The 15,452-nt window shown below is 35.3% G+C and overlaps 1 protein-coding gene across 2 annotated transcripts in view; it reads right to left on the reverse strand.

The window, feature by feature from the left end:
* Positions 1-6,374: 6,374 nt before the first annotated feature.
* LOC127634532 (transient receptor potential cation channel subfamily A member 1-like) overlaps positions 6,375-15,452 on the reverse strand; it is a 39,570-nt gene continuing 30,492 nt past the window's right edge. For both annotated transcript variants that reach the window (XM_052114134.1, XM_052114135.1), the window contains 8 exons: positions 13,646-13,735; positions 13,151-13,320; positions 12,344-12,473; positions 12,062-12,244; positions 11,905-11,973; positions 9,898-9,993; positions 9,638-9,756; positions 6,375-7,349 (listed from right to left, as the gene is read on the reverse strand). In XM_052114134.1, coding sequence (XP_051970094.1) covers positions 7,157-7,349; positions 9,638-9,756; positions 9,898-9,993; positions 11,905-11,973; positions 12,062-12,244; positions 12,344-12,473; positions 13,151-13,320; positions 13,646-13,735 — 1,050 coding nt within the window. In that variant the 3' untranslated portion in view covers positions 6,375-7,156. The remainder of the gene's footprint in view (positions 7,350-9,637; positions 9,757-9,897; positions 9,994-11,904; positions 11,974-12,061; positions 12,245-12,343; positions 12,474-13,150; positions 13,321-13,645; positions 13,736-15,452) is intronic.

A 15,452-nucleotide genomic window follows, 5' to 3' on the forward strand; every position in this document is an offset into this window, starting at 1 on the left:
ACCCCTCCTCACGAGCATCTCAGTGCTTGCCCTGTGGCGTACCAAGCACCAAGCATTTAAGTTTTGGGGTTTGGCAGGGTCACTCTGGATTAAGGATTCCTCCTCCCCTTTTCCCCATATAACTTTTCCCACAGTGATCACATTAGTGATCTCAGTACCACTGATAACATAGACAGTATGAACGTATTATCTGCCATGAACTGGGACAATGAGTTGTTTAACCTAAAAGAAGTTAATAGGCTAATAATAGACTAGCTTAAATAGACAATTCAAGTAAAAATGAAAATTATGTAATCATTTACTCATCCTCATGTTGTTCCAAACCTACAGTATATGACTCTCTTCCATGGAAGAAAAAAGGATATGTAGATAGGGACTCACAGCCTCAGTCTCCATTCACTTTACAAAAACATTATTGAAAAAAAATGCAGCATCAGCTCTCTCCAGAATGTTTTGTGTTCCACAAAAAAGGTACAGATTTGCAACAACAAAATTTAGATTTTTTCTAGAACTAGTGAACTGACCCTTTGACCCTACCGCATAAAGTTGCTCAAATTACTTGCATGACTGGTTAATTCTGAAAATCGGTAATCCAATGTTACCACCATTAAACCAACCTTGATATACTTAGAGTGACAATATATGCATATACTGTAGATAGATAGATAGATAGATAGATAGATAGATAGATAGATAGATAGATAGATAGATAGATAGATAGATAGATAGATAGATAGATAGATAGATAGATAGATAGATAGATAGATAGATAGATAGATATGGATGGGGAGTAATGAAATACAAGTAACGGGAATACGTATTTAAAATAAAAAAAATTAAGTAACTGTTCCACTAAAGTTACAATTTAAATAAATGGTAATAAGATTACAGTTACATTCAAAAGTATTTTGATTACTGAAGAGGTTACTTCACATTTTACTGTCATTTGTTTGATTTAATATTTAGTCCTTTCAGATAGAAAACATTTATTCATATAAATGATGCGATCCAAAGTGCATTTGAACATTGATGAAACACTTTCTTATGATGTGCTACATTTGAAAACAACACTGTATAAGATATTTAGGTTTTTCAGAGAATGTATTTTTAACACGTGTATTTTGTCTTACTGTAATGGCAGAGTTTTTATAGTCAAAACAAGTGAAAAAATCTACCAGAGCTGAAGAAGTAATCCAAAGTATATGTTACTGACCTTGAGTAATCTAATGAAATACATTACAAATTACATTTTACAGCATGTGTGCTGTAATCTTTAGTGAAATACATTTCAAAAGTAACTCTTCCAACTGTACTGTATATATGCAGTTCAGCAAATAGAAATGTCTGAAAGGCTTATTAAAAGTTCTTAATCCACTGGCTATTTCACAGAGATATTGGGTTTCCACTTGGTTAGAAAGCTCTCACACAGCCACTGCACTTTGGCCACAGCTGTCAGCACTTTACGTTACATCTGCAGGAATGACAGGATGGGGGCAATGACTGAGACTCTGTGCGTAAAGGGAAATATATCTCCCTTATCATATATAAACTTATAAACATGTATGGTGCGTGGCAGAGGATGGAAATGTGCACGCCTGGCAAACGAAAATGATTTATCATTCAATTATTCTTGGCAGATGTCAATTCAGCTGTGTTATTAAAAACTTTGTATGACTGCATCCTCTAGTGTAACTGTTCTTACACTGAGCCTACAGAGGGCCTACAATCTGTGTACCTAAGCAGAAATCGAGATTCATCAGACCAGGCTTTGTTTTTCCAGTCTTTAACGGTCCAGTATTGGGGAGCCTGTGCCTACTGCAGGCTCAGCTTTCTGTTCTTGGCTGACAGAAGTGAAACCCGACGTGGTCTTCAACTATTGTAGTGCATCTGCCTCAAGGTTTGACATGTTGTGCATTCTGAGATGCTGTTATGCTCACTTCAATTTTACAGAGTGGTTATCTGAGTTACCATAGCCTTTCTGTCAGCTCGAACCAGTCTGGCCACTCTCCTTTGACCTCTATCATTAACAAGGCATTTCCATCCACAGAACTGCTGATCACTGGACATTTTTTGTTTTTGGCACCATTCTGAGTAAACTCTAGAGACTGTTGTGTGTGAAAATCCCAGAAGATCAGCAGTTACAGAAATACTTAAACCAGCCAGTCTGGCACCAAAACGTCATGGTTACTGTCGTAACCTCCGTTCCCTGAGGGAGGGAACGAGACGATGTGTCGAATGAAGTGACACAAGGGGTCTTCCTTGAGAGCCTCGCGTACCTCTGAACTTGAGAAAAGGCCAATGTCAAATTGGCAGACAGAATTAGCATGTCCTGCCCCCGGACATACCTAATTAGGAGGGAGCTCTTCAAGCACGGCGACCGGGACAGTGGGACTGACCAAGGGAGAAGCAGGTCCACCGACAGTCGTGATCTCTGCCCGTAAGTTGCTGGGTTTTTCGCCGCACACAGAGGTGGAGTGAATGAGGCGGGAGCCGGGCGAACTGAATCGCGTAGCCGAGTCGGATGGTCCTGGTAAATTTTAGAAGCAATATGATAGGTGTGTAATAGGTCAATATTTAAGTTAGCTTTTGCTATAAATCTCCACTTTCACTTTCACAATTTTCTTGATTAATTTTTTTGACTTTAATATTGATCTGTTTCTCACCCACACCTTTCATCTCACTTCTGAAGACATGGATTTAACTTATGTGTCTTATGTATTACTTTTATGCTGTGTTAATGTGCATATTGGCGTAAAATGTTAACTTGTATTGTGAGGACCTACAGAGCTGAAATATTATTCTAAAAATCTTTGTTTATGTTCAGCATATGAACATAGGATGGCATGAAGGTGAGGAAATAATGATTTTGGTTGAACTATCCGTTTAAATTTAAAAGGTTTAAACCTTGTCTAAGTGTAAATTATATGCTGCATAATACATAACAATAAGATGCACTTTGCAGTTTTCTATATCTCTACTTAAGAAATACTTGAGTATTATACTTATTATTTTGGGGGGATTTGAACTTTTCTCGGGTGCAATTTTAACTAAATACTTATACTTTTACTTAATTACATTTCCAAAGAACATTTTTTACTTTTTATTCCTTAAAATAAAATGTTTGCTTGAAAAGTGCTCATTACATTTTTTGCAATCATTTTATTTTGTCTTACTGGACTGAAGTTGCCTTTTCACTATATCTGACAAATGACAGATGACAGACCAGAGGTCAGTCATTTCAAATATGGAATGGTTGCTGTGTTCTGACCTTCTGCAGAATTTTGGATCTGTTTTGAACATCGGATATGTTTAAATATTTGTAATATTTGTAAGACAGTATGTGACCACCGACTGAATGTGACGTATTTATTCAAACCTATGAGAAATACTGTTTTTTTCCCTAAACTTTATTCTAAACACCTGCTACTTCTACAGATTGGATGGTTATGATGTCAAAAATTATCATTCACATAGCAAATATATATATATATATATATATATATATATATATATATATATATATATATATATATATATATACACAATAGGCTTTGTGTACATGTCATTTATTTCTACAATTGCCTTAATATTTAAATATAAATATCTATGAATTCTATCTACTCCCTGTTATTATTATTGTTGTTAGGCAACTATTAATTATAATAATATCTATAAAACCGAAACTTAACTGATATTGTCATATCACTCAGTATCCATAATTTCTGAGTACTTTTTACACCCCTGGTAAGATGTGTGTGCAACAAAGGGATCTGTGTTACTAAACATGAAGAATGCTAAAACCAAATTTCCCACAGTGGAAATTTTCTCAGCATCTCACAATATTCTCACTAAACTTGATATCTATGAGTCTTCTTTCCCACTAAATGAGTGTGAAATTAATATTTGATATTATAATGGTCACCCTTAGCCAAAAATTATCCAAAAGCACAGCTGACTTGCATGCTCCATTTTTAGAGGGTATCTGCCAAGTGTAGATCGTTTTGAAATAGACTACAATAAGTGTATGCTCCTTGTTCTTTGGAATTTAAAATGTTCATTCTTAAATAATTTTTATTCATTGTGAACTATCAGTTGATTTGTAAAATATTTGGTTTTTACTCTCATATTTATTTACTGAGTAATTATTTACAAAGCAGCACTAAAACATTTATCTATAACCAGAATGGATAAAGAGGAAGCCTCTTGTGGATGCCTCAAGCTGCCTTGCTTTAAAAAAAAAAAAAGAGAACACAAACAAAATGTTAGTATATAAAGCAGCTACAGAGGCACCTTTCATGGCATTTTAACACTAATCTCTATTATAAACAACAGTATAAGCATTTCATTCCCAAGCTTCCACATGAGGACTAATTACAAGGCAACCATGATGGCAAAACGCTCCCACATTGTTATAGTACAGAGCAAACATGAGAAATGTGCAGTTGTCTGTCAGTAAGCATGTTAGCGGTCGTACTGTGGGCAGTGCCTCTTTTCTTTTTCTCTCACACTCTGTTTTGTGTGAATGAGAAAGGGAGACAGGTGCAGGGCTATGACATCAGCCACTCCTTGTGCTCTCCTCCTGCCTTGGTTCCCATGGTCACCATGGTCTCACAGCTGCAGTGTAAAACAAATGGTGTGTAACAGCATCAAAACGGCCATTAGGAAAATCAATATGCCCCATTTTAGCAAAGCCTCCCATGCCTTCAATCAAGCACATTTAATTGAAAGATGTGAGTGGCTGAAGAGTGAACTATCCATTTCCCCCCATGCCCAGTCACTGACTTTGACAAGAGTAATGGAGTGAATCTCACCAAGAACATGCTAAAAAAACATATAAAAGCAAAACATATAAAAGCAAATTTATATATAAAAGCTGCAGTTAAACTAGGGCGTGAAGTGAATGGGGCCAGTCCATAAAAGTTAAATACAAATGTTTCAATACACATTATTTCAAAAGTACAGCAGCAAGATGTAAACATTATATGTGTCAACATGATAGTACAATAAAATTACAAAATCGTTTAGTGGATTACAGGGTTTAAAGGTTTATGTCGTCATGACAACACATTTTTAAAATTGGATATAACTTTACACAGATTATCACAATAAAATCATGTTAACACTTATAATGTTTATGTATTGTGGCTATACTTTTGTAACAGTGCATATTTTTATGTTTACGGATTGGCTCCATTAACTTCCATTGAAAGTGCCTCACTGTAGTCTCAATTTTTGCTTCTTTTTAAATAAACAAAAGATGAGCTGATATAATTTTCAGGATTAAAATGCAAAAATAATGATACATTTTTTAAACTAAAAATGTGTTTATACATCATGGTAGTAGTAGACTTGTACTGTCTTTTATTTATTCTAATTTAAATAAAACAAATTATCCATATGACTCCAGTGGTTAAATCCATATCTTCAGAAGTGATATGATAGGTGTGGGTGAGAAACCGATCAGTATTTTAGTCCTTTTTACTATAAATCTCCACTTTTTGGGGGGGTTTGGAAATTCAAATCATTTGTGGAAATCACCATCTACTGACCATGATTGAGAATTTATAGTGAACAAAGCCTTAAATAATGATCTGTTTCTCACCCACACCTATCATATCACTTCTGAATATATTGATTTAACCACTGGAGTCATATATACTACTTTTATGCTATCTTTTTGTGTTTTTGTGAGCTTCAAAGTTCTGGCCACCTTTCACTTGATTTGTATGGACCTACAGAGCTGAGAAATCCTTCTAAAAATCTTTGTTTGAGTTCAGCAGAAGAAAGAAAGTCTCATTTGGGATGGCATGGAGCAAATGATGAGAGAATTTTCATTTTTGGGAACTGTACCTTTAACACTCTTAGAATTCTGGCTTCATGCTGAAAAGACCAGCTTAGACCAGCATGAATCCAGGCTGGTTTATGATGGTTAGTGCTGGTTTGATGTCTGTCCATCTGTGCCTCTGTCGATCACTGTCAGATTTTCTTTTACTGGCCGCATGGGTCAAGTAATTGTACTCAATTAAAGCTTTTATAATGGCCGAAAAAATGTGCCTGTATCATTCATGAGCGACCAAATTTAAAGCAAATCCATTTAATCTGGAGATTGGGATCCTTGTCATCACATTTTTTACATCTCATGATGTGCATGCAAAATGACAAAATTATTTTTACAGTGTTTATACCTGTGCAGGTGCACATTTTAATCTATGCCCACCATGAGTGACTTTTGCTGAAGTCTGTGTAATCACCATTGACAATCTGATTAACAAAATTATTTTATGTTATCCTGCTTTCATGGGAATTTGGCAAAGATGTTGTGGTGGAGATATTAAAAAGTTAGTTGAAACAGACCCAAACAAACGAGGGTAACACACTTGTCTTACCCTTTGGCAGAACAATTTTAAATGTAGTATTTGGTATGACAAAGCATCTCAGGGTTACTACATCCGGGCACAAGGCCAGAGGAAATTTACATAATTCTTCTATTCCGAGCACAGCTGGGGGACTGATCAGTGTGATAAATCTGTATAGGTGATGCTTCACAGGTTGAAAGTGGTCTATGAGTCCACTTGAGGGGCTTGAAGTGCATTATACTGTAGTAATCATATTAACCCCATCCAATGCATTTCTCAAACCACATCTTATTTACAACTGGAGATATTCAGGATCCTCATTGCATATCAGAGCAGTGTACTGGATCCTGTAAATGGTTTAAACTTGAGTGACTTTATGAACATCTCTATAATTCAGAAATCATTCCAACATTTCTGTTTCTCTGTTCAGTACAAACTTTTTAATAGACATGCTCACAATCTATCTGTCAGTGTATCAGGTAGGTCACTTTCTAAATACATCACATAAAGTAAATTAGAATTAAAGAAATGAACACAGTGGTCTGACGATCACACTACATACCCACACAAGGTCCTCTTACACTTAACCACAATATATAAACCACACAGTTAACCACCAGATATGCATGCTAGAAACAATAATAATAATAAATGAAATAAAAACCCACTTTCTAACACTAATGCTACAAACTACGACATAAATATACCTAAAAAAAAAAGTAATATCAGAAATGATGGCTGCAGGGAACACTGGATTCGTCCATTATGATGGCTACAGCATGATGTCATTGTATCTGATGTCACTTCCTTTTTGCAAGTGCTTGCATGAGGGGGACCCACTTTGACTTTTGGCATGTGGAGGGAATATGTCTTAGAGCTCTGGGGTTCTGTGGGCCGTCACATTCATCAGCCTCAGACGTGATTTCCATCTTCTGGATGATCAGATTCAGCAAGTTATGCTGCTTTTCAAGCACACTAGACATTTCTTTCAACCTACAGAGAAAAACAGATTGAACATGGCTCATACCATCTCCATAAGTCTAAGAAATGTATTGATGCTAAACACAGTCACTATGGGGCCTGGGTAGCTCAATGAGTATTGATGTTGACTACCACCACTGGAGTCACGCGTTTGAATCCAGGGTGTGCTGAGTGACTCCAGCCAGGTCTCCTATGCAACCAAATTAGCCTGATTGCTAGGTAGGGTAGAGACACATGGTGTAACCTCCTCGTGGTCACGATTAGTGGTTCTCACTCTCAGTGGGGTGCGTGGTAAGTTGTGCGTAGATCGCGGAGAGTAGCATGAGCCTCCACATGCTGTGAGTCTCCGCGTGTCATGATAAGATGCGCGGATTGACTGTCTCTGCAACTGAGACTTGTCCTCCGCCACCAGATTGAGGTGAGTAACCGCGCCACCACGAGGACCTACTAAGTAGTAGGAATTGGGTATTCCAAATTGGGAGAAAAGAGGATTAAAGAAAAAATGATAAAAATAATTAATAAATAAAAAAAAAAGGGAAAATGTATTGTTCTTTAAAAAAAAAAAAAAATTCTGGTGAGTTAAATAAACGCTAATGCACAAAATTTACCCAACAGGCCTCTTCTCAGAAGTCACCAGTGCTATTTACACAGAGTGCACAAATATTATTTGATGCCACCACTACTGTATCTCTTCAAAGTTTCATTTGAATGGTTGTCTTTGTTAAAAACTATGAAACTTTGATTTTAAATCAAATGTAAGAAATTTGCTTAAAAGGTAGTGTAGGTAAGGTATTTCAATATGTAGTTGATGGTGCATTTTAGCTAATGAACACTAGAGGCTGCTCTCCCTCAAGTCTGCATGGTTTGTGGTGTTCAAATAAAGTATACCATCTCTTATTCCCACTCATTTGCATCCGCCAAATTCACCATTAGATACAACATGAAGTCCATAATTTTAGGCAAAGCACTAAAAACATATTGGCTTTTTCAAATAATAAGTCCATAATATTATCTTAATCCTCAAATTATCCTTTGCTTTTCAATTGTGATGTCATGTGGAGAAGTAAAATAACATCACGAGAAGCCGTCCATTATAGCGATCTTTATGTATGATAAAACATGTTCAATTAAGTGTTAAAAGTATTTTTGATCAACAAACAATAAAAAAAGAGAGCAATGGCTTTGAGTGCAGATCCTCCAATCAGAATTTACAGCTGGAATACTTTTTTATAAAAAGATTTTGACCAAACTCCCTATATAGTTCACAGAGTTGATTATGCTCACTTTTGAAATCAGACCCATAATTTTTCTCAGGGTGGTTTTCAAATTAAATAATAAAAATTTTATTTATTAATTTTTTCTCCCCATTTCTCGGCAATTTTGAATGCCCAATTCCCAATGCGCTCTAAGTCCTCATGGTGGCGTAGTGACTCGCCTCAATCCGAGAGGCGGAGAACGAATCTCAGTTGCCGCCACGTCGGAGACCGCCAATCCGCGCATCTTATCACATGGCTTGTCGAGCCTGTTACCGCGGTGACGTAGCTCGTGTGGGGCCCCACGCTATTCTCCGTGGCATCCACGCACAACTCACCACGTGCCCAACAGAGAGTGAACCGGCCAATTTGGTTGCTTAGGAGACCTGGCTAGAGTCACTCAGCACACCCTGGATTCAAACTCGCGACTCCAGGGGTGATAGACAGTGTCAATACTCGCTGAGCTACCTAGGCCCCACCATTTTTATTCCTGATTTTTTTGTTATGTTTGGTAACTTCTTGTTTTGAGAAGTCTCAAGTCAAAATTCATGATCAACACAAATTAAATGTTGATTGTTACAGTCATTGTGTTTTGTGCACAATGTTGAAGTCTGCTTGTGCAGCACAGAATTGTGTTTCTGTTGCCAGTAATGCAATAATGCATGCATTAGCTTCCCTGTGGAAGGTTTGTGTGTGTTATATGGTACTGTACAAGACTAAATATGTTAGAAAAGCATTAAAAAGCTAGTATATATTTAAAAGCAAGGCTTAAATCAGTGCTACATTGTTGAGTAAAATGTACAAACAAAGACTGAGTAACATTTTCTTGAAACAGTGTATTGCAAACTAAACTTGACTTGATAATGTATGATTAAAGCCACAAAGAATTGTTTGTGACCTTTACTTGAAAATATGGTCTGTTAAATTTACTAGCAATTTCTGCATAGAAAATGTTTCCTAGGTATTTTTTAAGTAAACCCCACTCTAAAAAATTTGTCAGTGTTCCTGAGTAAACCCAAAGCAGTGGTGGTATTACAGAAGGATCACCTGTTCTTCTGTTTGTGCAGTTCCCTCTCCAGAGGTCCACCTTGGCGTGAGCAGAGGTTTAAACGGGTGCGAACTGTATTTTGGATTTCACCATCGATACAGACCTGCATCAGCACCTTCTGTATAGCAAATCATCATCATCATTTAAACAATTTAAATATTCTTTTAAATTTCACCTGTATTAATTGTGAAACATTCATTTACAAACAGCAGAGAGCAGTTCATGTGTGACCAGAGTATGTGTTGTTTCCTAGACAAACCTTGCATTTATTTGGATAGACAGTGATAGTGGGTTTGTCCACTCGTAGTAGGAACCAGTATGGCAGCTTTTCTTCAAGGGTAGTGTGAAGCTCTATCTGTATTGAAGAGCCTTTTCATTAATGTATTGTACTATTCAGACTATCCAACACAATATGTTTATGTTCAGCAGTTTTTATTAAAGTGATTTCTTTTAATTTCACCCTGCTACCTATACTTGTATTTCAAATCATATTTTAAAGATCCCATGAAATGCCCTGATGAGCTCAGTTTTCTTTCCGTTGTTTTACACACCAGTATTTTTCATCATTTTCCCAGAGAGGAAAGAATGTAAACTTCAAATGTGTATACAGTAGAGAAACCCTTAGATGACAGGGCGGGATGTTTTTCTGAAATGGTTTTGTGTGCCCTTGCAATAGTTTTGCGTTCCCTCATTATAAATGTAACATAGTTTTACTACAGTAACCATATTTTAACCATGATATTCATAGTAAAACCATTGTAATAATACAGGAAAACAAAAATGATGTTAATGAAAATAATAATGTTGTGGTTATTATGGTTTTACTGTACAATTACCATTGTTTAAATACGGTTTTACTATAGTAATATTGGAGACTATAGTAACCATACATTTTGGTGGAAATAATTTTGGTAACACTTTGTACGAAGCCCACATTTATAATGCATTCTAAAGGCATTGCAAATGCATTTTACTACATTCGTAATGTCTCAAAATACACCTTAATAAATTCTAACTTTTCATAAATAATTAGAACTACAGTTATAATACAGTATAATGCATTACAACACAAGCAACATCCATTTTTAACGCAGCAGAAGTTAATTAAGTTAATGGTGCTGTTTAGTGTAGACAGTCAAAAGGCTTTATGAAGTGATCATATTATAAGTGGCCTTTGCCTCCTTCAAGTAAAGTTACAAAAGCAATATCTTCTTATTAACAGCCATAACATAAACATGTAACATACATTACATTACAAGTCATACTTATACAATGGAAGTTATTTATAAAATAAGTTTCCAAATAAGATGCACAAACATTAATATTTATTGAATAGAGTCCAGTATAAAAATTTGTATTCATGGCTACATGTGTGATCGATATAGTATTTTTTTTTTCAAGAGAGAGATTTTCTGATATAGTTTAACCTTGTTGCTTTACAAGTGTTTTTTCGTAATATCTCAAAATGTATATTTAATGTGTGTTATTTTGTATTTTGTGCATGTGCAATGTATATAACTTCCAGCATGACTTGTAATGTCTTATAACCACTTATAAATAGCTTGTGGATGTTTATAAGATGACATTGCTTTACTTAAAGCATACATACTATAAATATTACAAATATATATTATATTGTAACTTCTGCAGATAAAATTAAATGTTGCTTGTGTTATAATGCCTTATAAACTACAGTATAACTATGAATAGCTAATTATTATAATGTATTATAATTGTGGTTACAATTATTTATGAGAAGTTATTAGAAGCTATTACTAATGCGTTATAATGCCTTTACAATGCATTATATATATGGGCTTATATTATAGTAACCATGACTGTTGCAGGTTAACCATGTTTTGTTTTTTGGTGGAAACCATGGTTTTATTACAGTATAATGTATCCATTCAGTAACATTAACTTATTGTGAGGGAATGCAAAACCATAGCGAGGGCACACAAAACTTATTGCGAGGCAAAGCAAAACTATTTCAGAAATAAAAAAAAAGTCCTTCCCTTTCTTCTAAGGAGATCTGTAGTACAGTACAGTATATCTTCTAAAAGTTACTTTTGTCAGCTTTTAAAAGTATGTTATAGCAAATGGCTTCAAATCTAACAGACATGGACTAAAAGCCACAAACCTCCAATTTTGATTTCAAGGGGTCAATAAATCAGTGAGTGTCACAAGAATGTCAGAAAATAATTTAGTAATTGCTCAAAATATAGGCCAATTAATTACATTGGTATATTTAAATCAACTGCCTTACCTGCATGGCTATCCTCTTTAACTCTGCGTTTCTCTGTACCTCTGCAATGTCTCCTACAGCCAAACCAATCTGCAACATCATTGAGATAAAAAAGTTTAATACTTTCCAAAAATTGCGGCTATCATTAACAATAATAGCTTGTTTCCAATGTGCCTACCATTAGGTTCATCAAAAGGATGGGCATGAGAAGAACAAAAAGCACAAACATAAAATAGGTGATCTCAGGAAACGCCATCTTCCCATTCTCAAAAGCATCTAGAAATGTGCTCTGGTAGTTCAGCTCTCCCACCGTCATTACAAAGGTCTGGGCCAGTGAAAGGCTGATTGAGCTGAACTCAGTCTGTTGATAGAAAAAAAAACAGTAAAAATTTTTATCACACCGCAAAGATTTGCCAAGTCTGTCATGCGGGGTTGATATGATCTCTCTTTTTGGACGTACTCGGTGAAGCATCAAAGCGTAGAAGGACAATCCGAATGCCAGCAAGAGGAAGACAAAGAGAACCATGGTGCACACCAGTGTCCTAATGATTCCTCCAAACATTACCACATAAATTCCAATTCGCTCAAACCTGTGAAGTATATAAATTATGTTTAATATTTTATTTTGTCATTATATTGATGTTTCCTTCATGGTGATACACCGTGGACAAAGTTAAACCAGTAACCGTAGTAGCTAGTACCAAATCCAAATGAGAGAATTAAATCAAGGCAATTTGTAAATGGGTAGTTGATGCAACATATTCATGAACATTTTAGTAATCAATATCAAAGTTTCAGGTTAATATATATATGAAAATGCAACCTCCGAATAGCGCTCAACTTTGTTTATGTGAATGCAATTCAGAGAGAAAGTTAAACACATTTGAATTTATGCAAAAATATCTGATGGTGATGCCAAGGTAATTCAGCCAAATGGGGTTAATTTCAGGGTACATGAACACTCAAAAGCAGCATGTCAATTCCTGATTGATCATGTTTCTATAATTTAGGTACTGTGACTTGTAAACATTTTGTTTCATTTTTTTTATAACTGCATGCACCATACATTATTTAGCAAAATGTTGTTTAAATTAGTTACTAACTCCCCAAATACATTTTTGTCCTTTGGTCAAGAGAAAAATATATTTGTATTTGGTCAATGAGAGATATATTTTTGTAAGGAAATTAATTTGGGTTACATAAAATTGTTTATAGCATATTTTTATATAAAAATTGTATTGCAAACCCAAAAGGCTGATAAATGTACCTCTGGAAGTAAAGCAGGAAGCTGACCCATGATGTCAGAATGGCCACAGCTCCAGCCTCCCATTGCCATGTAGTGTCTATACTTAACCACATGGGAATGACAAAGAGCAAAGAGCTAATGGCTGAAGTCCAGTCAGCTGGGTTAGAGTAGTCTGTGAAGTAATTAATTCGCTGTGAAATGTGAAAAACAACAGGGGTTATATAAAGTCACCTTAAGATTGTAAACATAGTGCAATTTGAATACCCTATGCAGCGATAAAACCATGTAACAATGCATGCAAAATTAAGTGGTATTTAGAAAAGTAAATTACTTGGCTGGGAGCAGTGTCTATTTAGTATAAGGGAATTCCCAATGTTCAGATGCATGTATATTAACTGCATGCATGTTATGTCGTTTATAAATTGTGGTGGCTTTATTGCCCTCTACTGAGTGACTCTGTAGTATGAGAGGTATTTATAGTGGAAGTATCATCCGTATTAATGACATGGCCATTACCTGCTGTGCCAACTGCACCAGCTCTTTGCAAATGGCATACACATTCATGACAAGGACCATGATTATAGAGACTGAGATAAGACAATTTTGCTGGAGGTAGGGAAAGAAAGAAAGGGAGAAAGAGAATTATTATGATATCACCAAATTAATCACAGCCAAAATTTACATAATAAGTGTATCACTTTGCACACATAAGCCAACTTGTCTTTTATCGCAAATTGAAAATTGTCTGCTTTGGTGTGCATCTGTTCCACAATAATTGCTAATATTAATGCCAAAACCAACAATACCAAAAATATGTTGTTAATTAGTGATTTTGTCTGGATTTCCAGTAAATATAACAAAATCTGTAAAACAAAACACAATTTACTTCAGAAAAGTTCTGCACTTACATAGCGCCTTTTTAACCTTAGAGGTTACCAAAGCGCTTTACACTGCGTCTAATTCACCCATTCACACACACATTCACACACAAATGACGGCAAGGCGCTAGCCTGCCATTGGGAGCAACTTGGGGTTCAGTGTCTTGCCCAAGGACACTTCAGCATGTGGAGGGGAATCGAACCACCAACCCTGCAATTAGTGGCCAACCCGCTCTACCACCTGAGCCTCAGCCGCCCAAAGCAAGAAGCAAAATGGTGAATGATAAAAGGTCTTTATTTTATGGTAACACTTTATAATAAGGTTGCAGTCAATAAGATTATTTAATGCATTAGGTATCATGAACTTACAATGAACAATAAATATATTGTTTACAGCACTTATCTTTGTTCATTTTAGTTAATAAAAATATAATTGTTCATTGTTAGGTTATGCAAGTTCATAGTGCATTAATTAATGCTAACATACAGTATACAACTTCTGATTTTAAAAATGAAATACTATATGTTGAATTCAACATTAACCAAGATTAGTAAATACTTTAAAAGTATTGTTTATTGTTAGATCAGTTTTAATAAAATTGATCCAAAGTGTTAATTAATTTATTTATTTAAAAAAAAAAAAAAACATAACTTAAGAAATATTCTCTTCAAAAAACAAGTCTTAATATCTCATGCAGTTTTGCTCAAGTACCTTTGTTCTGTAAGAATGTTTATACATTGTCTACTGGAAAACAAGACTAAAATGCTGATTAAGGAAATTATTTGTTGCAGCAAGTATTGCATGCTATTGCTCTATGCATACTTTATTAGCTATACTTCAGTTTATGGGCTTAATAACCTTGAAACTGATGAACAACTATAAAGCTGATGAATGCCATTCCGTCAAAATGACACTTACTAAATTAAGTAATATGGCAGGTAAAAGGTTATAATCAAGAGAATGCAAATGGAAGAGTGATTATATATGTGATGGTAAATAATAGCATATACTGTATAATTAGCTATTCAAAGCATAACAGATTAGGCCCAAATGGAAACAAGAACCATGGGTTATTCTGACCCCAGACCATAGTAACTAATATGTCCTGAGATTGATAATGGCAAAGAGATGACATCATCTGTGTTCTTTAAGTAACACCAATCCCTCTCATGTGTTTTGACACGTTTGAAGTGTAGTACCACATTTAGAAGACAGCTGTTGGGTAAACTGTCAGATATGCATACACACAACAATCAAAATTCAAAAAGGGCAATGCAATTTTCCTCACTGTTCCTTTCATTTTTGCATTTACTATGACACTGTGTGACATTGAAAAGTATTTCAGATTAGTCTTCTTGTCATCTTAATTCAACTACACTATTGTCTTTCTCCATTTTCAACTCTACTTGTCACTGATAAAAGCTCCAACTATCATTTGTTCCAC

The sequence above is a fragment of the Xyrauchen texanus genome, chromosome 41 (genome assembly GCF_025860055.1).
Source record: "Xyrauchen texanus isolate HMW12.3.18 chromosome 41, RBS_HiC_50CHRs, whole genome shotgun sequence".
Lineage (NCBI taxonomy): Eukaryota > Metazoa > Chordata > Actinopteri > Cypriniformes > Catostomidae > Xyrauchen > Xyrauchen texanus.